A 24,546-nucleotide genomic window follows, 5' to 3' on the forward strand; every position below is an offset into this window, starting at 1 on the left:
TAATGTCAACGTAGCTGAATTGTGCCGCTACAGTGGGCTAACAGAAATGTATTGCATTGAGGCAGCACATTGTTAAACTAAAAAAGGCAAAAGTAAAATGAAGATCTGTCTTAAAGTCATTTCATCCTGTATTCAGTTTTACCGCTACAACAAAACTGGATGAACAGCTCACAGACCCAAACACACAGATTCACTGCTAAATGAGTTATAGGTAATATGTAGAGCTGCTCCTGCATGTTTACCTTATCCTATTATTCTCACAAATAATTATATTCTGAATGAATTAGAATTCAATCAAATTTGAACCAAACTAGCTTTTGAACCAAACATATCACCCCCCCCCCCCCCCCGTGGGTTAATATGCAGCCACAGAGCAAGTATTTCTTCAGGAATGTTCTTGAAGCAAATGTCATGACAGTATCAACAAAGCTCAATGACTGACCAGGCTCACCACTGATGCCTCCATTTCACAAAGATTCTCTCTCTCACAGACCAAAGAACCTTTCAGAGATTGAAGATTACTACATTTCAGTTCAGCTCATTGCTTCCTCCTCTCTCTGGCTGTGAACACAGAGGAGAAGGTGTGTCGCCTGGTGTATTAACGCGTCTCAGTCAGACAGGACACACTTTATCTGAGGTGTCATCGGGCTCACAGTCTGGCACGGGGACTGGACTCGGGCTTTAGACTAGTGACAGGAGCATTGGACTCATGCACTGAATGCAAACTCAACTCTGTATCCTTCAAGACCAACCCGTCCTATGTCCCAAGACATCAAATAGCGCCGCTTGGTCAGTGCCCCTCGACATCGGAGGTCGACACATGGAGGACCCCCATGGCTGCTGTATGAGATGCAGCTTTCAACTAACTCTACTGTAAACCCTCACGCAGGCGTAATGGACGGTAAGATGGTAATTGGACTGTACTTGTATAGCGCACAGCTACGGGAGCAATTTGGAGTTGAGTGTCTTGCCCAAGGACACATGGACACGAACTAGTGGAGCCGGGGATCGAACCGTCGATCCTCTGATTGATGGACGACCCTGCTCGCCTAAGAACATGTAAGGTAGTGTAAAGTGTGTGAGAGTCTGCTTAGAGCGGGCGAGAGGGCTGAAGGATGACTCAAACAACACAACGTGGTCTCATATCAAACTGAGTAATATCTTCATGGTCCACAGCACAACACGTATTTAACAATAAGGGCTCTAACATTGTGAGATAGCTACATCTTTTCTATTGGCCTGAGTCCATGTCACATGGTGATGTGATATGCGACAGAACAAACAGGACTTCTGTCCAGGTCACAAAACTAAAAGTGAACTGACCGGGTGTTCTTCTCTCGGAGCTGCAGAGTGTCGACCGAGATGAAGGTTTCTCGTTTCTGCCTTTTTACATTGAGTAAAGTATAAACTATCAAAGTGTAGACAGACCGATCAGCCCCGCTGAGTGTCGCAGTAAACACACAGTAAGCCCACGCAGCACGTGATGATAATGAGATACCAGTGTTATGTGACCGGCTCTGAACAGTCGGCTTGAGTTCTGAGTATTCTTTCCGTGCTGATAGTTAGCAGTTAACTGATGACTGTAGATTTAGATTGTATGGACCCAGTGCAAGGGGGAAATGCTGACCCCTATGGGTTAGGAGCAGGTAGCCTCGTACTACACATTATCATCTTTGATTTTACTTGAATTGTTAACGAGGAAGTATCATCTCTTAATTTACATATCATTTGAGTCAGTCTCCAGTGCCATGCCCTCTACCTTGGTGAGGTGCGTCCTGTGCCAGTGGTCCTGCGTCACGTCCTCCCTGAAGACGGGTGAGGACACCTCGGAGTGGGAGCTGCTGGGGTTGTGAGCGACCTGCTGGCGAGGAGGGGAGAAGGTGCTGTAGGGAGCCAGGGAGCCGTGGGACGGCGAGGTGGGGATGGAGTGTGCCACGGCGTGTTCAGAGATGTTACCCATGGTCTTGGTGCTGGGCAGAGTACCATAATGACCCACAGCTGGAACAGCAGGAGAAGAGAAAGTCACAGTGGAGTAAGACGCTTTCTGTGATGGTCATGACACTAAACTTCTGTTTCAAAACAGAAAGAAAAAACAACTCAAAATAATAATGACATAAGAATTTATATCATTGAGGCTATTTCAGCAAAAGCATGTCTAAGACTTTTCTAACACAAAATTAGAGACATGAGAAGAGGATTGTTCAAAAGGAGCTGCAACCCTTTATTAGAATGAACCCTTCATTCTTTTTGTTCTCCATTTAACGCTGAGACATCGTCTGAGTTGAAAGGTTAAAGGTTAAAGAAGAGGAATAGAGAGATATAATGTGGGGCTACATATCAGTATCCAGTTCTATTTCTATAAAATGATAACATCAAACATTCTACAAAAATAATACAATTGATTGGGATCAAATGAGAGAGAGCGAACACACTCACACACAGGTTTAGTGACATGCTCAGTAAGCTATTGTCAGACAGGGACTGACAGTGTAAGCTGGTATAACAGCTGATGGTTGAAACTATAACACAAAATGACAATTACAACACATTACACACACTGGGTCTTTTTGGATTTTGGGACATAAAACAGCAACCTTAACAGACGACTCAGTCCAACTCTAAGCAAGAGCACGGGAATGTTATTATATCTGAGTACAGGGTGTAGATCTGCTCCCGTTTGCCCTTTGAGGTTTTAATCTAGCTAAGTGGTAAAATTGAGAGAAAGTACAAATCGTGTGCATTAAAACGCCAGGAGGTGGAAGACACAAATGTACGACACTACAGCAGGCTGAGCAGGGACAAGAAGTGAGGTGAACTTCCATAATCAGTCTTAATTTACTTAATCAGTCCGAATGTTAGATTTCTCTGTTATCTAACTCCATGTTTACCACATCTCAGCCCGTCTGTCTCTGCCTGTGGTGATGTGGTTAGACACTAATTTGTGCTTAAAAGTTGACCTTTTGTTTCATGATTGCATTGTTGTCTCTAGTTATAAATACACTAAATTATGAACAGGTTAGATTATATGAGTGTCTCTCTCCAGGACCAGATTACCCCCCTGGTGCCGTGGGCCCCAGTTTCCTGCTTGGACCCAATAGCAGGGCCACATTATGAGCACGAACTGTAATGTGGCAAGGAATGAAATCCTTAATAAAATATGAATAAAAAGTAGGAATGACATTGAACAGGATTTGCTTTGTTGTGAGGAGGATGTGGTAAGAGTTAGCAAGCTGTCTGAGCAAACTACAGGCTAGTGTGGAGAATTTCCTCTTGAAAACTCCAACCTCTCCTGTCATTGCTCTTACTGCAAGACAGGAAGTAGTATTTTCTGTCTGTGGTATCAGTACCTGTTGGCTGAGCCAGACTTTGCCTGGAGAAGGCCTGCCTCTGCTGCCACTCGTACAGCTGCCACATGGTGTCGTCCCTCATCGACCTCCTCTTGTCCGCTGTGGTGATGGTGGAGGTGGAGGCGGGACGGAGGGCCCTGTCATACACAGAGCCCGCCGCGCTGCAGATGCTGTCGGGCCTCATCATGCTGTTGCGGGGCAGCGTGCGATAGCCCTCCGGGTAACGAGGCACGATCTGAGCACGGTGGCTGGGCATGTTCCTGGGTAAGGTCTGGTAGGACGTTACACTGGGAGGGAAAACAGACCGACTGATGAGTTGTGAGTAGTCAGTCAGTAGTTAGGCCAGTTTTCACCATTTTCTTTATGTTGGAAAGGGGGGGGGGGGTCTCTCTGGTAATCCGGTGTCTCCATAAACATGCAGACCCGTCTGATGGGACATCCTGTAGCAGCCTGGTGTCATTGCATGTGATTTAAAGAAGGTAAACACAGTGGACAGCCACACACAACACTCTGACCTGACTTATCAAATCCATTTCATTATTTCTGCACATTTGTTCCAAGTGTTCAGTTTGCTCTTGTTGACAAATGTGATGATTGTCAGCAGATTGACGTTGCACCAGAGACTCACCTGTTTGAGCCTTCTCACCTGTGCACCAAAATACCACACAGAGCAGCAAAGCCACTGTCAAGGTGCAGAAAATACCAAACGGTTGGAGTGCTGCTTGTGCTGGTTGTTGGGCTGCATAGAGTTACAGAACACTGTCAAAAACAATACTCTTCATGCTTTACACTTTAAGGATGGTTGCATCTGACTCTCATTCTTTTGAAGCACAATCGACCAAAATGAGCAAAACACATGTTTGGTCCTTTTATTAGACTGTAGAAGAGTAAAGAAGATGGAAGAGGAAACAGTGGACAATGCTCCACTACATTAATAAGGCCTCCACAATAATAGGCCTGTCTGGACAATAGAGGAAACAGGGAACATTCAATATCTGTAGCGGACACTTGATTTTCTGGTAAGCTTTAGTGTAGAGCTTATGCAGAGGTCTAACCCTCAATCTGACACGCAATCAGTCTCAACTCAATCAGCAGGACAGATGCCTGTTGACCCCGAACTCCTCCAGCTAAAAGACCTTCTATTATGTCACTTGATCATCTTGATCATCTTGTAATGTTTGATGCTGCAACATTTTAAGGCTCTATCGCAACCTTTGCTGTGTTACTCATCTACACACTCACCAAGCAAAATGCCTTGATGATTGTGGTCTTCATGGTTCATGGATCCCAATAATACTCTTATGGGTCACTATAATCATCGTCCATGGTGGCTGTGAAGTAATTCCTTCGCAGAGTAACTACACTGTAAAAGATTGGGCACAAAAGCCACAGTCCCAGTTCTGTGCAGAAATGAATTACAGGCTCAGCAGGGAAACACCGACGGGGATTTCATACTGTGAAAGATAGCAACTGGATTTGAGACTGACTACTGAGCAGTACAAAGGAATCACTTTATGGCTAGAAAGGAGGAATAATTACAGCAACTAACAACTCTATCAATGCAATCAATCCGGTACATTTGAGCCTCATTCAGTTCCATGTAGCCCCTACTCATCACAGCATCACAGTCTTCCTTCTTCTCATTTCTTCACCTTTGCATTCAGCAGGGACAATTCTCAATTCTCAAAGAATATGCTACCCCCATCCCCCCATCCCTCCACACACAGTGACAGTGGGGGTTCTGAAACTGACAATTTGATTCTTTCATACTTTTTTCCTTTTTCAGACCTCTGACACTTTATATCTGAGCAGAGGACACCAACATGAACGTCTTTGAGGAGAAACTGTCCCTGCGTGAGACACTGATCCACAAGTTGCTCTGCAGGCGCTCCACAGCAGCTTCTGTTTCTAGAATGGTTAAGAGGTCACATTTCATAAGTATACCTGTACTCTCTCTTCTGCTTTTCTTTTTATTTGAAGTTAGCTGCAAAATGTCAGACTTAAGACTGGGAACGCTTCCTTATTGAATTCTGCTACAGTACAGCCACTTAAAGTCAAACAATGCTCACTGGTGTAGAAGATCCAACCAGCAAGCCTCAATTTAAGACCACACCACCTTCACTGTGAACATGTGTGCTCATTCAATTCAAATGATACACATAGCCACGCGGGTCCAGGTTTGTGTCATGTCTATGAGGGATCTCCTGGCAGGTATCCCCAGATGTATGACCATGCAGACTGTATATGCAGACTGTACACTAGAGGGGAGCTTGGGCCGCATATTTCTGTCCAAACGCGACGGAGAACAACGAGCAAACAATCGACCTCTCGGGTCCAGAGGTGTGACAGCAAACTGAGCTGATGCAGAGAGACAGGTGGTCTTTCCTCAGCCCATCCTGCTGCCACCGTGACCCCACTACAGTGACCCTACGTCACTGGTGCTCACTGTGAGTAATACTGTTGTTAGCAGGAGCAGGACTCGCTGTTAACAACAGTAACAATCAGTTCTACAACAAAGTTACTCTTTTATTTCCCTCCTTTGCACCAAGTGCTGATAAAGATGACACATGTGGCTCAGCAGCACTGAAGTTGCTCTGCTCTCATTACGGTCTCACTTTCATGACTTATTCATGGCAGCAGGAGGAGAGCGGAGCATCGGCGCTCTGTTCGTCTGTTCCACTGCGTTGCTGGGTTCAGCCGGCTAAACGCCAGCGCTCCCGCATGAGATACACATCTGTGATGACACAAAGTGCTCTCAGCTGCCGCTGCCACACCAGCTCAGAGCAGATCAGGGACGGAGAAGATACACTGGAAACGAGGAGACAGATGGGATGGCAGAGATGAAGAAAGGTCTTAAAGTGTGGGGAGGAACAAAGGGAGGGCGGTTGAAATGTGTGCTGTTAAGTGCAGTGTGCTTAAAACAGTTTTTTTCTGTGTGTAACATCTATGACATAAGTTAAGCATTGTGATAATTATGAAGTTAATACATTGCAATGATGCAATTTCATAAATCATCAAAATAATATAATTACAATTGGCAAAGCAGATTAATGTCTCCATTCACTTTATCATTTGGAGTATGAAGATCACTGACTGCTATCAGATTGGTACTCGTGAGAGGGGAAAGTGAAATATCCAAGAAAGGTAGTGACAGAAGGATGGCCGCAAAGATGGTGACCAGCGTGTGTGAGGTGCTGACTGCTTTAAAGTAAAACAACTCTTAGCTGCTGTGATTTATTGTGAAATGATGATGTATGAAAGCTGATGATCAGCTCAATGTGCAGCTGCCCTTGTGTTTATGAGCTTTATAGTGTCTTTCATCTGTACAGCCCACTGCTTTACCTTTGACCTCACTCTTAGCGCTCTAGTGCTATTTTCAGAGAAGAGCTTTGAAGAGCCACAGTACTCTACCTGCTCAGCAGCAAACAGCAGACAGACAGTCAGAGACTAGCATTTAGCAGCTAAAGAGACGTTTCTATCAGAAGAGACCAAATACAGAGCTAAGAGAGAGAGAGAATACAGGACTGACATCAGGTGGCCAGAAGCATGACTGCTAATGTGGAGCTGTAACTCATGGATGTGTGAATAAGCAACGGTTTGCTTTAAAGGCTAAACTTGAATGGTGTTAGTATGAAACTGTGAGTTCAAATCAACACATTTCACTGGTCTTTGTTAAAAGCATTACGTTGACTGCTGCTGTCAACACGGACATCAGCAGGATAGATGTGTCACTCGCCACTGACCGGTTAGAATCATCTGCCCTCCCAAACAGAACATCACAAAACGTCAGACTGAATGAATGAAATGACAATCCAGTCTCTTCATCAGGCTCGTTGTAATCCTGGGCTCTGAATGGTGGGGCAACATTTGAACATACAGAACCTGGAAAGTTCTAGAAAATTCCTTAAAAGAGAAAGTGGACAGAACGAGCGCATTAAAGTCCTCAATTTTACATTGTGAATACCCAAGAATAACAGTACAATGATGTAAGCACACATGCACACGTCAGTCGGTCTCACCTCCTGGAGTCATCGTCCTGTCCTCTCGTCCTGTGTGTGCGGACCCAGTGTTCCAGCTGCTGCATGGAGTTGGTCCTGGACAGGCCCCTCTCTGGCTCCTGGACGGAAGCAGGGGACTTTCCTGGACCCAAAGCCAGGCTGCTGTCCATCTCTCCCGGGCTGCACTCCCCAGGCTGCTCCCCCACAGTGGACCCTGAGCCGTTGACCTGCGCAGGAATTTGGACATTGAGGTTGGCCTGGCCCTGGCGAGATGCTGACACTGCGGCGGCGATAGCGGCGGCCTGAGCCGGCTGCAGCTTGATGCTGTTGATTTTAGTCAGAGACCTCTCTGCACTCAGGTCTCTCTGGAAGCCATACTTCTCCCCACGGACCGTAGCATACTTCCCTGCATCTCTGAGAGTAGCATATCTATCCCCTTCTCGGAGCGTACTGTATTTCTTCACTGCCTTCAGAGTGCCGTATTTGTCCACAACTTGTATGGTACCATATTTACTGTCCATCTCCCTCATTATGCCGTACCTCTCCGTCTCCTTCAATGACAGCTGTCTCTTCACCTCTCTCTGGGGAACGTATCTATGTCCTTCTTTCTGGAGTGTGTGCCTTTCTCCTATTTTTTGCAGTGCATATTTTTCTCCATCCTGCTTCAGCAGGTACTTCTCTCCATCTTTAGTCGGAGCGTATTTATCCTCTGTTGGCGTCACACTGCACTTTCCATCTACGTTCTGAACAGCATACTTCTCCAGATCCTTGTGAATTGCGTACACCTCTCCGTCTTTCTGCAGCAAGGATTTCTCCCCGTCTTTTCGCAGCATGTACTTCTCTCCGTCATTGTGGAGGAGATACCTCTCTCCGTCCGTCTGAAGCATGTATCTCACGCCGTCTCTCTTCAGGGAGTACCTCTCCCCGTCTCTCTGTAAGGTGTAGTACTCACGCTCCCTTTGGCCGTTGTGTTTCTCTGGGTCTTTTTGCCGTTTGTCGTCGACTCGCGATAAGGAGTGTTGTCGCACAGGCTCACGGTTGCGTTCGTTGTTCTGGATCTCGGGCTGGGTTAGGACTCTGTGGTTTAGTAAGTTGTTCAACTCCTGAGGTGTTCGCTGATCCACTTTCAACTTGTCCAGTCTGAGAAGAGAGATGGAGAGGGGTGTGACAAAGAGTAGAGATTTCTAAGAGCTGTCAAAGATGTCCCTCTGGGTATTGGCCCTTCCCTCAGGAGTAACTTCATACTCACACCCAAGACTTTTAAACTTGAATATTTCCCTCTGTGATACTCTCTGAAAACATGAGCTCAAGCACACACTGTGTAGGATATACTGTATGTGGTGTGTGTATAGGTTGGAGAAATAGTAGCAGTTTTTTCTAACTTTGAAACTTTTTCAGATGATCTAAACTACTGAATATGGTTTATTATCTATAGATGGGTTCAGGTCCCTCCTCGCTATAGTTTGAATTGTTTTGTGTGTGTAACTGTTACAGCTGTGACAGGATGCTGTTATCATTCAGCGCTGTGTATTTTGATGAATTAGTGCTTCATGACCTGGACAGGTGTTCCTCTGTCTATGAAAGACAGTCTGTTTATATAAACAGACACAAAACATATATCTTGATATATGTTTTTTTACAATCATCATATCCGTCTTGGTCCCTGTGTTGAGCACCGACCTTCTGACTGGTTCAGTGTGGACCAGGGCAGTATCCGTCATGACTTTCATCCAGGACTCCATCTCTTTGGCCGTGTCAGTGCAGAAATAATAGGTCCGCATGTTGGGGTGAGTGGCCTGGTAGTGTAGGGAGAGAGGGGGAGATATGTGAGATTAACAGGAGGAGGAGACACAGACAAACTGAGCAGGAGATAAAACAGCAGTGTGATGGGGACCTTGAGATACCAGCTGGAAGTCTTTACATCATTCCTGTTGGCAGAAGAGTGTGTTTGTGTACAGTATGAGAGTGTGTGTGTGTGTGTGTGTGTGTGTGTATGTGTGTGTGTGTGTGTGTGTGTGTGTGTGTGTGTGTGTGTGTGTATGTGTGTGCTCCCTGCCTGTCTCTCCATGTGTGTTTCAGCTCAAGTGTGAAAACACAAAAGTGTGAAAGTCTTCAAGGCTCCTCTGTGTATCTTGGTATAGATCAGGGGTCTTCAACTAAAATTCCAAAAGGTCCAGATTACAATAATATCTAACCTGTGCTATTTAGTGCCATATATATATATATATATATATATATATATATATATATACATATATATATATATATTCAAGAAGTCTAATAGTAGTAACAATGTCTCTGTGTAGTCAACAATTGTCAAATCAAATAAAGAAAGTACATCAATTATATTTTAAGAATTATTATTCTCGGTTTTCAAATTTAACTGGATGGATTATAAATAATACATAAATAAATGTTCTTCTCATTTCAAGTACAATAAGGGCTGCAATAAAGAATAACTGACATAACAGAAAGATTTTCAAAAATGTGCATCTTAAAATAAAGTAATTCATTTTAGAAAAATCAATTTCACTGAATTGTCCTGCAGCTTTAAATTCAGTTCATTCAGGTGTGAAGAGATGTCAATAAAAAAAGCCACAATGTTATATTATTCTCATCTTCTAACAAGATAAATCAGTGAGCATGGACTTTATCTGTGGTTATTAAACCACTTGTTTCAGCTCTATTCTCTCTGTTAACATCATTGATTCTGATCATTTTGGGCTCTCAGGTTTATTTTCTGTGTCTTCATTTAGATGTGAGTGGGTACGTTTGTTCAAAGAGTTGTGCTTTGTCTCATAGTGCCGCTTCATTTACCGCTTTTATCAATAGTTACGGTTTCTGAACATATTAGACATGCTGGTTTTAACTGCCTGTGGGAATAATTAATATATGAGATTCTGTTCATTCATGCTTATAAATTATATTCTCTCTGAACACGTTTCTCTTTTTGGAGAACGTCATGTGAGGTAACTTCTCTGATCAGCGCAATATTCCTGCTCTTCTTTCTATTTCCTCGTCTCTCCCCCGTGTGTCACGTTGTGTGTAAACCTCACTCGAGTCAGGAAACGTGTCAGAATACTCATATTTGATTGGCTGAGCTGCATCACGTGATGTGATTTACACCGCATTGGTCGGTGTGTTTCCTGCACCGCTGAACAAGTGCCGTAACGGCTGAATAAGTTGCGCCGGTTAAAGTACAAACTCGGTGCTTATGTATGATTCCGAACTATCGATTTTAGGTCCTGGGTCCGGATGCAACTGTGTCTGGGTCCGGATCCGGACCACAGTCCGCCAGTTGGGGACCCCTGGTCTAGGTAAAACTGTATAAATAGGAATTACACTAACGACTTCCAGTGTGTGTGTGCATATATATATATATATATTTTTTTTTTTTGGCATACCATCCAAAGTCTTGCTATCACAGTGAGGGTCATAGAAGCATAGTAGGGATTAGTGCTGACTGGATCACAGTGAGGTTGCCATGTTTAGTATCATTATTCCTTGAACAGAGACCCAAACCTTCACTGACTGACTCTAGAAATCCAAACTACAGCTGCTTCATAAGAGATAGTTCCAGCACGTAGCCACAAACTTTATAAATGTTTTTTTGTGTACGGATTAAACAAATGAGAAACATGTTAGTCAGTCAGCTTACTTTGGGCCAGTATACTCTATCAGAGCAGTTTGTTGGATGGTGGAATAGCTTCGGACACGATCACATGTGAGGCTGTTCGGAACAGCTAAAAACACTTGTGATTTCCGTTGTGGTCGGCAACATGTCTCACGAAGTCCTAGTCCTAGTTCTGTTGGTAGGCGGATTTCTTTCACTTCGGACAAAGCCATGGGAGCTGTTTCTTTATGCTAAGCTAAGGCTAACCACGCCCTGACTCCAGCTCTATATTTGAGAGACGGACATGTGATTAATAACTCTCTTCTCATCTCACACTTCAAAAACAAACACATAAAACAATTTCAAATAATCAACTTTAAAACCACTGTAGCATAGGTTCCTCAAGAGTTCAGGGACCGGACTTCCGGTGGAGAGGGGTATGGAGTAGAAGCACGCGTTGCACTCTCCCGTAACTTTTTCAATTACAACTCTTCATCGACCCAAAAGTTAAATTAACAGCTTGCGCAAAGACACGTACTGTCCTTCAACTGCACCATGACCAGCGAAACTAAACTGAACAGGAGGGAAGATGCTAAAAAAGACGAGCCGGCGCCCCAAGCTAGTCAGGTTAGCATGTCTGACCTGACTAGCCTGCTGGAGGAACACCGCAAGTCCATATCATCGGCACTCTCTCCGAACTCAAATCTGCATTTGCATCTCTCAAAACCAAACTATATGTGATACAAGCCACAGTGGCTGAAAATGGCGAACGAATCGCAAGTTTGGAGACGGGTGGACTTCTATAAAGCTTCATCGGAGAGTTGCCTCGATTTTGTAACTGCTTGTTTGTGGGTTGGTGGTCTGACAGAGGCGTTGATTGTACCTGCTGTTGTGATTGTATCTTAAAATGGTTTGCATAAATCGAATCACAAGAATCGTAGCTTTCCAAAGATATGTCGCATCAGTACCTTCCTATACATAGCAGTTGTGTACATGACACAGATGTACAGTTAACACTCCTGTTAACAGGTATACAAAGATCAGATTCTCACTCAGAGACTCCAGTGAATCCTTCGAAGAGACCTGGAAACCTTTCAGAAACGATTTCAACGACGCTGCAATCCAAAAAGTGAACTAACAAACGCCCCCCCACACCCTCCCTTTTTTCTTTTCTTTTTGTTGTTATTTTTAGTTTTCTTTGTCTTAATTTCTGTTTCTATTTATTTTGTGTTGTTGTTATTGAGCTTGTTGTTGTGGGGATCTTTTGTCTCTGATTGAATCAATCTTTCTACCGTACCTCCTCAGTGTGTGTTTGTTCGTTGTGTTTGTAGTTTCTGTATTCAGTGGCAGTTTGTCACAGTTACACTACCTCCAAGAGACTGAATGTAATATCCGGTATATCCCAACTGTTTTGGGGGTAGTCCTGTTCTACCTCTCTGTCTAAAGTATTTGCAAAATCAATAAAAAGATTGATTTTGCAAATGTGCTCCCATTGGCTGGCTGCATGATAAGTCTATTTGTGTAGCTGGGAGCAGCCCTTTACAGTCCTCCAGCCTGTGACTCTCTGTACCCCCTTTCAGCTGGACACAGGAGATTTACCTTGAAGGCGTATTTCCTGCTGATGTGGTCATCCACCGACAACATGGAGATGTGAAAGCTCGGCAGCAGGATACTTCCCAGGATGTTATCCTCTTTCTCATCTGCATCAAAGAAGAAGGAAGAATAGTCATATTCTACATATTAGAGCTGGACATTTGCATTCTAAGCCACATCGACCTCCGCTAAACTAAGTTTAGTGTGGATCTGGCTAGGATGAGGTTGTAGATTAAATAAGTGCTTGGACTGGTAACACATGACCCTAAATATCCATCTTCGGTAAGTTAGTTTGTCGTGATTGAGAGTCCAAGTTTGATTCACACCAAAGGCAATGTGGGGTTGCTTGATATGCAAATGTTGAGTGAGTAGATTTCTAAATGTCTTTGCAGACAAAGTCCGTATTTTTCATCCGAAATTCCATTTCACACTAATTATTATCAGTCTTGTATTATTTAGTCTTGTATTGCAAATCTTTCGCAACAAATGGAATATTAAAACGTATCAGACTCAATGTGTGAGATTTGTTAACATAACATTATGTTAGACAACATTACATTACTTATTGGCTGACGAATTTTAAAAAACGCTGACGAAAAATATGAACCTGTTGTGTAAAGACCTTAAAGATGATATTTTACATAAATATACAAGTTCAGTTAGAAACACTTACAGAGACAAAACTGACTAACAGACGACGATGGAACGACACCTGCTGAGGACTACAAGCTCAGTCTGCTGTCATAACACACACACACACACACACACACACACACACACACACACACACACACACACACACACACACACACACACACACACACACACACACACACACACACACACACACACACCTTTCTGTTCTCTCATTGATTGTTGTCTTTCACATCTCAGAAACCAAACAGCTGCAAAGCACAGAAGATGTGAAGCGCAGCCATGATGCTCTACAGTGGATCCTCTGACCAAGTAAATATTTATTGATTCCAATGAAAAAAGAAAAAGCCAGAAGAAAGTGAGCTGATTCATGTTGTGATGGTAATGAGTGCATGGCTCTATCTCCTCTCTGTGCTCCGATAGCACCATGCTGCTCTGATGGGAGCTTACAGGCTACAGACTAAAGGCAGAACCACATCTGCTGCACCAGCTGCAGTAAAAACCTACAGAGCCTCCAGCCAGCGCTGCTGTTTGCTTTAACCGAGGCTGCACGGTGAGCCCTGCAGCTCCTCCGGCCCTGTGCCTGCTGCTGAATTATTGAGATACAGAACACACACAAAGAATGAGCAAGACAGAGAGCGAATGAGCAAGCTGGCATGCAGAGAGATGCATACACTGCAGCGTGAGTGGGTGTTTCCTTGAACGGTTGACATTTCACGGTTATTCACTGAGATCTGAGGAAGTCTGTTTGTTTAGAAGAGTCCCTGATCTATGTACAAAGGTACTGTAACTGTCAATAGGTTAATTGAGATAAACGTTTGCTTAAATGACAATTATGGTTTATTATAACCAGATTAACTACTTATTTTATACTTTTGGGCACCTGTGGATCCTCAAAAGACAGATATTTCATATTGTGTGAACACATAACTAAATAATTTGTGCACCCAAGATTTTAGATCCATATCTTGTTCAACAAAGTTATTTCAAGATAATAACTTGTGCCCAAAAGGTAATTAGTAACTGTACCTTATAATAGTAATAGTATTTATGGACAAGATAATAATATGTCCACACAACTTATCTTCTTGTGCATAACTACATGGAGAGAAAGTAATGAATTACATTTACTCTCATTACTGTGAGTAAGTTATGTCTCTACTCCACTCAGCATCTGATGCTTTATGAGGGCTTCTGTACGGGTCCACTGATGCACTCCATTCATCATCACGTCTGAATTAGATTGTAGGATTAACATCTCCTGCTCGTTTATAGAAGTGCAACATCCCAGTAGGCTGTAAGCTTTTACATAAATCTGCAAATAATCACAGGCTTTACATTCACAGAAAAGTGGAAATGTAAAAAATTCAACTGAGTTCAACATTTACCAAACTGTATTTGAAGCACTACGTCCACTTTAAGCACAAACATGACAAGTTAAATAACAAATGAACTGCACTTATACAACGCTTTGCTACCTTAATGGAGAAAGTGCTTTTCAATTGGCCTGTCATTCACTCATTCACCCATTCACACACACACCCATTCACACACACACACACACACACACACACACACACACACACACACACACACACACACACACACACACACACACACACACACACACACACACAGGCCTGGCCTGCCCATTGGGAGCAACAAGAGACTTCCACGTGTGGAGCCAGGGATCGAACTGCCAACCCTTGATTAATGGACCCGCTGTACTTCCTGAGCCACAGTAAGTCAAGTGCACTTACACATTATAAACGATGTGACGCAACATGTCAATGCACTTCATTCTGTGCTTTGTTATGCTTATAAAGAGAAGGGCTACTTACTTTTTACTTTTATTTGAATTTGAACAATTCATCTATTTTGACTTGAGTAGAAGATATTTAAAGTAACAGTACATCAAGTATGTTGGTACTCGTTCCACCCTCCAGCTCACAGAGGATGAATCCTGCTCTGCTTATCTGTGAAACATCGTGACAACCTCGATAACCTGCTTCATGTAATGTGATGACAGCTGACATCATTAGTGTTTGCCACTCTCTGGTAATAATGGAATTATTAGAGTGCATGTAAACACAGAATGAATTAAGACGAGATCTGCAGTAGATGTTTATCATCTCTGCTCATACAAAAAGAATTAAGTGCAACAAATCCAAATCCTGCAACCAGCTCCCAGCCTGAGTGACAGAAGGTACTTAGGATAAAGTGACAGAGCAGGCAGGAGAAAATGGAAAAAGAAGAAGTTATTATCGGAGAGCCGAGCACGTCATTGTCCTTCCCGAGGACGCCTCCTCTCTCTCGTCTCTGGCTGGCTAAGCCAATAAACATCCAATCTTCCCTTAAGTTCGTCATGAAAGCGCCTGCTGATTGCGCTCTGGGAGCGGCTAATTTGTCAATTTATGGAGATGGAAAAATCTCTCTCAAGGGTTTAGGAGACACGAAGGAGGAACAGATGAGCTTTTGTGAACGTAAAAGTTCTAAATTAGCGGTGATGTAATGTGATTGAAAGCAAGGACAACTACTTTTAACTGGCAACCTCTTGACCCATATTCTTCCCCGTTACACTGCTTCTCATTAAGTTAAGAACAGTGTGACAGCGCGTCATCTATGTTACACTAGCTCCTTAAAGGTATATGAGCTCAGAAAAAGGTTTCAATGATGACAGCACCACCAGAGCATGGCTGGATACCACTAGTGACTAAGTTATTCTTTCCAAAACATTCAAGCAATCAAAAATGGAAATATTCTAATTAGCTTGTGCATACAGTATTCTTCCACAAGATATATTCTCATTTCCTGTTTAGAGCACTGAACCTAACTTGAACTCAGGTCTCTGTTGGTACCAATCTAACAACACGGCCTTAGCCTCCTGCATGGCTCTGCCTTCATGAGTGCGATGATGAAATAGTGAAAGCGCCTTCTTGAATTGCCCTTGAACAAAATATGGACTTGCTTTTGATTTGACAGTTAAACCTATTTCATTTAACAGCCTGCATCATACATTTGGATGTGTGTCTGTGTGTGTGTGTGTGTGTGTGTGCGTGCGTGTGTGTGTGTGTGTGTGTGTGTGTGTGTCCTCACCGCGGTAGTAGAAGAGGCACATGTCGCACAGAACGAACCACCTCTTCTTCCAGAGCTTCATGCCTGTGCTGTCCTGCATGGGTCACAGGTCACAGACTGTCAGTAAGTCCGTCATAGTGTAGTGATTACAGAAACCAATTGACTCTCTCTCTCACTCCGACACACACACACACACACACACACACACACACACACACACACACACACACACACACACACACACACACACACACAGCAACAGCTTTTCTGCTTTGATCTCCCCTCACTTCCCTTCTCTTGACACCATCACTGTCTCCCCCTCTGGCTGCTTCTTTTAACCAGCTTCTATCTCCCCCTCTGAGACAAATTACTCTTTTTTATCTCTTCATAACGCAGTGACAAATTTGCCTCTGTGGAGCTCGAGGCGAAAGCCTGTGCTTTGTTCTCTATGCTGCTGCTCTGGTTCTTCTTTATAAGCTCTTGGAAGAAAGCGTTCCGATAGGTTCTTCTGGAGGGCTGGTTCTACCATAGTCTGTATATAAGAAGTGAACGTGGTCACCGAGACTTCCCCCTTGTGGACTGCTGTATTGAAGCCTCAAGTTTGGCATTTTGGTAGTCACCATTACGACGTTACGATCTTGGTTTTTGCAACCAGAAGTGAGATGAAAGTGTGGAGCTAAGTTCAACCAAACACTGAATAAGACACTTTTAGGTGACAAACATGTTTACAATTAATTTTCATGAAGTGAAAATACACTGTGAAAGGGTTGAAGCTGTAAGACGAAAATACGGACAACACTGTAGTTACAGTGTAGCCCCGCCCTAAAGCATCCCCTGCTTTATGGTCTGTTTGACTCTAAATGGACCATAATGTACTAAATGAACATCATGCTGTATTGAAGAAGACTTGAAACTAGAGATTGAGACCATAAACTCATGTTTACAATGTTTACTGAGGTAATAAATCAAGAGAGAAGTAGAGTCATTTTCTCATAGACTTCTATACAACCAGAGGAGTCGCCCCCTGGTGGACACTAGGGAGAATGCAGCTCTAACACATGAAGCTTTGACTTCACTTTACAGACCTGCTTCTACAGCGAACAATTTGCTTCTGAAGTTTTTGAAGAAAGATATTTTCAATGGGTCTTGAAAATCAGGAACCCTTTTCATCCAAAGAACCCTTCTTGGAAGATTGAGTTCCTCAATGACTGTAAGCATGTGTTAAAATATCCTCCCAGCCTACACACTCCCAAATACTGTGATTGTGAACCATGATTGTCGTGGGTTGTGCAGCACCACACCACACCAGCCCTGCCCCTTTAAGAGCCTCATTAGGAACCCCTGGGTTTAAGAGGGACATCCTTGGAACAAGAAAAGGTTCCCAGTAGACCTCCCTGGGTGGGTTCTTGTTACAACTCTTAGAGGGTGGAAAGCATCTGAAAAGAACCGCCAGAGAGGGTTCTGGGTGCTCTCTACAGGAGGTGTCTGTGCTTGGCCAAAGATTGTTTATGAGGTAAAAGAAGCTTCACTCTGTAACACCACTGTACAACAGCGAGTAGACAACTCCAACAGAATGATACGTCTTACGTTTAGCGCTTCGTGTGACGTCAATTTCACATTATCTAGTTAACTTTTATCATCATATAAATAATTGAATCTTATCCACTTTACAGTTTAGAACCAGAATATTCATTATTTAGATTGAGTTAAAAGATTAAGGGTTATCTGTAATAATCAAAAATATTGCCTAAAACGCGACGTTTCCCCAAAATAGTGCTTGTCTGCTGCCATCAGTGCACCATAGGAGCTTCAGTTATCGCTTTCAGAGTGTTTGGGTCTGAAGAGTCTACCCTCCCTTGTGCCGTGATGACTGCAGTGACAATACTACGTCTTTGGAGACCATCCGCTCACTTCTGTCAGGGAGCTCTATGCCTGACAGGTCTGTGGGGAAGAGAGGGGCTATGCTGGTGTGAAGTGAATCGATGCTCATCTCAATGTGAATGCAGTGAGCAGCAGCACAGGGGCCAATGCTGAGATGCGGGTTATTGAAAGCTGAGTTGAATAGTGCTCGATGGGGCTGTCTTCAGGAAGTCGCACAGTGGTCACAGGTCCACAGACCAATTGAAATAATGACCCACAGTAGATCTCTGTGGGGTGAAGAAAACTGCTTAACTTACAACGAGTGGGTGGAAAGGGAATGAAGAACAAGCTAAGCCTCAAACTAAGCTAGCTAACGTCCAGTCAAGCCCCACAGCGTTAACAGGATAATCCCTCTCCCTCCGCTTCCACAGACACGCTGCAGCAGCACTCAACGTGTCCAACCCAACACATCAGGAAACTCAACTGCCATTTAGTTTCACCTCATCGTTCAGCCTGACACAGGCTTCATCCCCACTGCATGCTTCTGCTTGACTCGCCTCACCAATGGTACCAGGTCCTTTACTCCACACTACAGATAGTACCCCCTCAATGTAGGCCAGATTCTCAGCTGATCGTCAGAACAGCAACGTGTGAAACTGCTGTTACATCATCTTCAACACGACACTCGCTGAACCCTTTCATTGGCAACCAAACAGAGGAATGTCTGCGCTGTCAACTGTACGAGGTGTACGTAATGTACACGGTTTCTTTTTGCCGGCTGCCATTTTTTAAAATCCGGGAAACGTAAATCAAAAAAATGCTGTTGACGGTAGCTTAGCTATTTAAAAATACTAAGTGTGTGCAGGATGTCCCATGTCGTGCTATTTAGGAACAATATTTCACCATGAGAACACACCGATACTGACAGATAAAACAGTGGCCTAACTGAATAACAGATCTCACAACAAATCTCTATGAACGTTGGGATACTGCACTGTTCCAACACGTAACTCCCCTCAAACCACACATTCTCTTCTTTGTTTCATGTTTGTGTACGGATTAAACAGACCAGAAGTGTGGTTAGGTATGTTTTGGACTTTGGGCAGAGTCAGGCTAGCTGTTTCCCCCTGCCTCCAGTCTTTATGCTAAGCTAGGCTAACCATGTCCTGACTCCAGCTGTGGAGTTAATATACAGTCCTGAGATTGTAACTGATATTTCTTATCTTTATCTTGAAAATAAAAAGCAAATAAGTGTATTTACAAAATTATTTTCACTGTAGTAACATACAATAAAACTGAATCAATTCCAAATGCAGTGAATAATACTACTACTTTATGTTCATCAGTGTGCACCTTTCACCAAGCCATATTCCCCCACCTGTCTTCTATCACACCCCTTTGTCCCACACACACTCAACCACATCCCATAACCTTTCCACTGAACGGCCTTCCTCCTGTACCTGTTTGTAAAGCCAGTTGCTCTTGACCACCGGGGCATTGGGGTTCCTCTTGATGGAGTTTGACCTCTTTCCAAAGTTGTGAACTTTTTTGAAAGACCTTGATGGCTGCAGAAAGACATGGACGGGTACATTTGTATATATACTTATTTTCAGCTCTAAACATTTGCATCACAGTTCAAATGTACATTTTTCAACAAACAAGTCACACAGAATGTGATGTATTTGTAATCTGTAGTCTGTTTCCATCCAGAGATATAGAGGGAGCATCCCTCCCCTGATCTCAACAAGTGTTCGGTGCATCGGTTGTACAGACGCTTGTATTGTAAAACAGCAGCTTTTCCAGCAGCTATAAAAAGCAACAACAGAGGCAGATGTATTCAGCTCATTAAACAAAGCATATTCCACATTCCCCATACATCATAGCTCACTGACTGAAAGATGCTGCACTCCAGCATACAAGTCAATAGCAGAAAGATACAAGAAGTGCTTTGATTAAGTCTACATTCAAGACAAATAGAATGATGTCATTGAACCAGTTCCAGATGTTGTACTCATTAGAGGGAAGTGTCTTAATGTTTCTGGTTTTCCTCTAGAGCCACTATCACATCTGAATCTCCTGACAACATGCACTCTCCACAGTGGATGATCATTTCACTTTATTTTCTTACTCCTAAGTTTACATTTGTCCACAGTCAGCCCGTCTCCCAGGAGTTACTTGTGTACATCAAGTGTTGTTCAGGAGAAATGTATTTACTAGCATGTGGTTACGTTTAGGTTAATCTACTACAACACATTTCACATTTGTGATTCTGGGTTGTATCAGAAAAATGATTTGACTTAAAACACTAATTTAAGGGTTAGATTGCGGTTTTGGTTTAATATTATATTGTTATGCTGTCTTGTGCTTCAGGTCACCACGGACAAGCAAACAATTCAACTAAGACCGCGATCTGTCCCGAACCTCACAAAGGATTTGAGCTTGAACAGAAATCAAGTATAATATAATATACTATACTGGATACTATATATATATATAATATAGTATAATAATAATAATAATAATAATAAGCTGCCGTTGCTGCTCTGATATTGTCGGCAAACAAAGAGATTTGTTGTCAGTCGACACTTTGCAGGTATGTTCAGAATTAGAGTTTTACAATTTGGAAAATACAATAGGTCCATTGACAAAAAGCGTCTTCATCATGTTGATGACGAAAAATAAATCAGGCAACATTAGATTGTATTTAGTACATTTGCTGTTACAGACTGGTCGTATACAGTTGTAGTTTCTAGCAGACAGGGTTTGTACAGGACGCTGCATAATGGAACAGATTGTGTCACGTTGAGAGAAACTAGTGTGTGTGGATTAGTTACTCTAGCACAGGTTTGCTCTTGCCTGCATGTAGTCACTGTGTGGCATTAAAGCAAAAGAAAACACACACAACTGAATCATTTACATTGTGAAACATCCTCGAAATGTTCTCAGCTTCTTCTCAGCCAGTTTAACCGTAAACAACCTCTTATGTGTGTCGTTCTCTGTGTTTCTCAAGCAATAGAGCTCAGCTCGATTCTAATGAATGACTTCTCATGAATACATAAAGATATGAGGTGCTGTAGCCTGCTTCTCCAGCCTGAAGGTACCTACAGCACTGCATTATGGGAACAACTCTTTCAGGGGTGAAGGCTTACTGCTGGTGTAAATCACTTAAGTGCATCTGTTTTATTCATTTCATCAATTATCAGTATGCTGAAGGATGAATGTAAAAACGATCAGAGACGACCTGTTGAACTTGAGCAGCGCTTCGTTTGCATAATCAAACATGCAACTGACAATTTAAAGGACAAGTACAACATTTAGTAAAACCCGCTTGTTCTCCTGGCAGATAAGAAGATTAATACCAATTTCACGTCTGTTTGTATTATTATTAATTTTTATGATGTATTATTATTAATAATAATAATAATAATACATTATAATAATTAATATCAGTTATCATAAAGACTGGAAGACAACCAGCTCATGTTCGCAAACATTGGATTATGCAAAAGAAGCCTCTAAGAAAAAGGCTGCGTGTGTTACTGCACGTACACACACGTGTTGATAGAGTTACACTTTCTGTTCATGTAATAAGAGTAATAACATCACCGGTGTGTATATGAGGAGAGTGGTACGCTGTAGTACAGTACTGTACACAGAACACAGTACAGTATGAGAGCTACAGGCCTCCAGCAGCCTCCCCTCATATAACCACACTGTGTAAAACATTCAGCTTCATCCACCTCAGTAAGTCTCTCTCTGCTAATACGCTATAGAAAGCTAAGTTATTATTAGAGGTGTGATTAACAGAGATGTGCTTAAGATGTGAGGCCTGTATGGCTGGAGGCTGACCCGTGTGGATGAAGTGGAGGTGCTGGTGGCAGTAGTGACAGTGGTGGCCGGGCTGCCAGGGAAGGTGCTGTAGTCGGAGCCACCCGTGTAGTTCGACGCCTCGCTCATGGTGCTCATGGGACGCTCCTTCTTGTCACTGCTGCTGCTCTGCTCTGACGAAGCCTGAGGAGCCGACCTGCCACAGGGCGAGAGACATAGAGAGACAGAGACAGAGAGCGTCAGTCAGACATTTCACCTCCATACTAATGATGTACAGTACCATGACACACCTACAGGTGAGACCTGGAAGTGTGTCATTCAAACTGCTCATTCATAGAAAAACCAGACTTCAAAAGCCAAAGTTACACTCTTCTTTCTGACAAATATCCTGAAAAGTGACAATTAAAATTTGATGTGCAGCCATCTAACTTAAGTTGAGCAAAAGATCCCAGAAAAACACACACTGAGATATGTGAGCACGGCATCAGTCCAGACTGACCCCAGCTCAGCTCAGCAGTCACATGTTAACATCCATCTCCTGAAACAAAGGTGTGAATGTGTCCTTGGTTGAATTAGTTCATGCTGTTAGAATAACTGTGACATGTGTGTGTGTGTGTGTGTGTGCGTGCGTGCGTGCGTGCGTGCGTGCGTGCGTGCGTGCGTGCGTGCGTGTGTGTGTGTGTGTGTGTGTGTGCGTGCGTGCGTGCGTGCGTGCGTGCGTGCGTGCGTGCGTGCGTGTGTGTGTGTGTGTGTGTGTGTGCGTGCGTGCGTGTGTGTGTGTGTGCTGGGATCGTGCTACCTAGATGACAGAGAAGACCTGCTAATGTCAAAGGCAGAATCCAGCTAGCCAATCATCCAACCCCCCACCTCATCAAGCAGACTCTATCTCCACTCTCTTAATGACACACTATCTCTGTCAGGGCCATTAGAGAGAGGGAGGAGGGCAGCGAGAGGAAGGGGAGAGTGGCTTGAATGAGCGCGAGCAGAGAGGGAGAGCCACAGAAACAGAGATAAAGAAAGTGAGAATGTGAGGGAGGAGAGTTATTATTCTCTGGGTGTCACCTCTGAGTCATGCCTCTACCTCCACACAATTTAAATGGCCTGACAACTTGGCCTGACTAATTGAACCAGCTCAAAGTGTTTTGCCCCTAGTTTAGTAGAAGGACAATTGCTAATGTGAGAAAAAGAAAGTTCAAGGTCCCAGAGATTACGGTAAAACTAGCACACAGTTCCACCAGCAAGGCCAGCAGAATACAAACAGAGTTGTCCACATTGTTGCTATTGTGGACGGCACACAACACACAAGCTTTTATATCACTGCTCAGGAGTAGTTCAGGTGGGTCAGTCAGTCTGGGACCCTCAGGTCATAACGCACAGAGCTCAGGTATAATCAGACAGCTCAGTGGGGCTACAACCACCAACTAGAAGCATCAACAGGATCGCATGAACGTTATAGATCCCCAGAGGAGAAACTGGTTTGTCACCATGAACAAAGACATACACGATACATCAACAAAGACATAGACACAATAACCACAATGCATCATCTACACAACAGATATCACCAGGCAGGGACATGGAAGACAAACACACAGTTCCACTGTAAAAAGAGGGCGGGTCCTTAACAGGTCAACCTGCTTTCTTTTATCACATTACATTGTGTACGGCTATGTTCTGCTGCCGCTACTCTGTGTCCAGTTTTACAGTTAAAGCTTAAAGCTCAAGTAATCAGTGTTCTCTTCTCAGTAACACTGGATGAAATGACGTACGTGCACTGTAAAAAGGGTCGTCTGTAGTGATACATCCACAAAGAACTCTGCAGTTCCCTCAGAGTGTTTTAGCCTCTTCTATCTCATCATTTCTATTTTGTGTTTTCCAGCCCACAGCTTCCACCCTCCTCTACCTCAGAGGAAGAGCTCCAAACAGCACGCAGACACACTGAGGTTGGGAAAGGAAGCTGAACATCACCATCGTACAGCTAAAGAGAAGACAGAGCTCAAAGGACAGAATCGATTGTTTTGACCAAAATCATGACTCCAGATGAATGCTAGAGTTGTTCTTTGTCCACTGGACGTGTAAACAGACAGATGTGTGCTAACATGTTAGCTGTTACAGGTTGGTAAAGTGTTCATATGTCAGATGTTGTGTTTTGGCTTGTTGCTGCAGTTTTCCTTCATTTTTGGCCTAAAAAGGTGACCTGATCTTCAGTACTTTATCATCGGACCAGCATCTCACTTCTAGCCATGATACAAACTGGATGCTGATTCCAACTCCACAGCTGTGATCAATGAGTCGATCCTCTAAAGAAAAAGAATAATCACCAGTCAGGGTAAGACCAAAGAAAAGTCTTTCAGGTGAGCAGACTGGCAGTAAAAGAGTCAGCAGAGTACCTGTGGCTTATGTATACCGCCATAATCACAAAGGTGCAGAAAGCAAGTATACACCATCATTTGAGTTGATATCATCTTGCAGACTTTGCTTCACTACTTTAGGCGCAGGTTGAGACGAGACCTGTACCTCAGTGTGAAAACAAACCTTGGTTTGACTCCCAGGTGTATCACTTGTGATCACTCTGCTG

At 43.4% G+C, this 24,546-nt stretch overlaps 1 protein-coding gene across 4 annotated transcripts in view; it reads right to left on the bottom strand.

The window, feature by feature from the left end:
- plekha5 (pleckstrin homology domain containing, family A member 5) overlaps window positions 1-24,546 on the bottom strand; it is a 196,646-nt gene that overhangs the window by 31,124 nt on the left and 140,976 nt on the right. For all 4 annotated transcript variants that reach the window (XM_076076088.1, XM_076076093.1, XM_076076089.1 and 1 more), the window contains exons 5-12: window positions 21,990-22,164; window positions 19,601-19,705; window positions 16,302-16,374; window positions 12,558-12,658; window positions 9,026-9,141; window positions 7,367-8,485; window positions 3,348-3,634; window positions 1,760-1,998 (exon numbers count right to left, since the gene is read on the bottom strand). In XM_076076088.1, coding sequence (XP_075932203.1) covers window positions 1,760-1,998; window positions 3,348-3,634; window positions 7,367-8,485; window positions 9,026-9,141; window positions 12,558-12,658; window positions 16,302-16,374; window positions 19,601-19,705; window positions 21,990-22,164 — 2,215 coding nt within the window. The remainder of the gene's footprint in view (window positions 1-1,759; window positions 1,999-3,347; window positions 3,635-7,366; window positions 8,486-9,025; window positions 9,142-12,557; window positions 12,659-16,301; window positions 16,375-19,600; window positions 19,706-21,989; window positions 22,165-24,546) is intronic.

The sequence above is a fragment of the Anarhichas minor genome, unplaced genomic scaffold (assembly GCF_050575085.1).
Source record: "Anarhichas minor isolate MPS153535 unplaced genomic scaffold, ASM5057508v1 ptg000055l, whole genome shotgun sequence".
NCBI classification, from domain to species: Eukaryota; Metazoa; Chordata; class Actinopteri; order Perciformes; family Anarhichadidae; genus Anarhichas; species Anarhichas minor.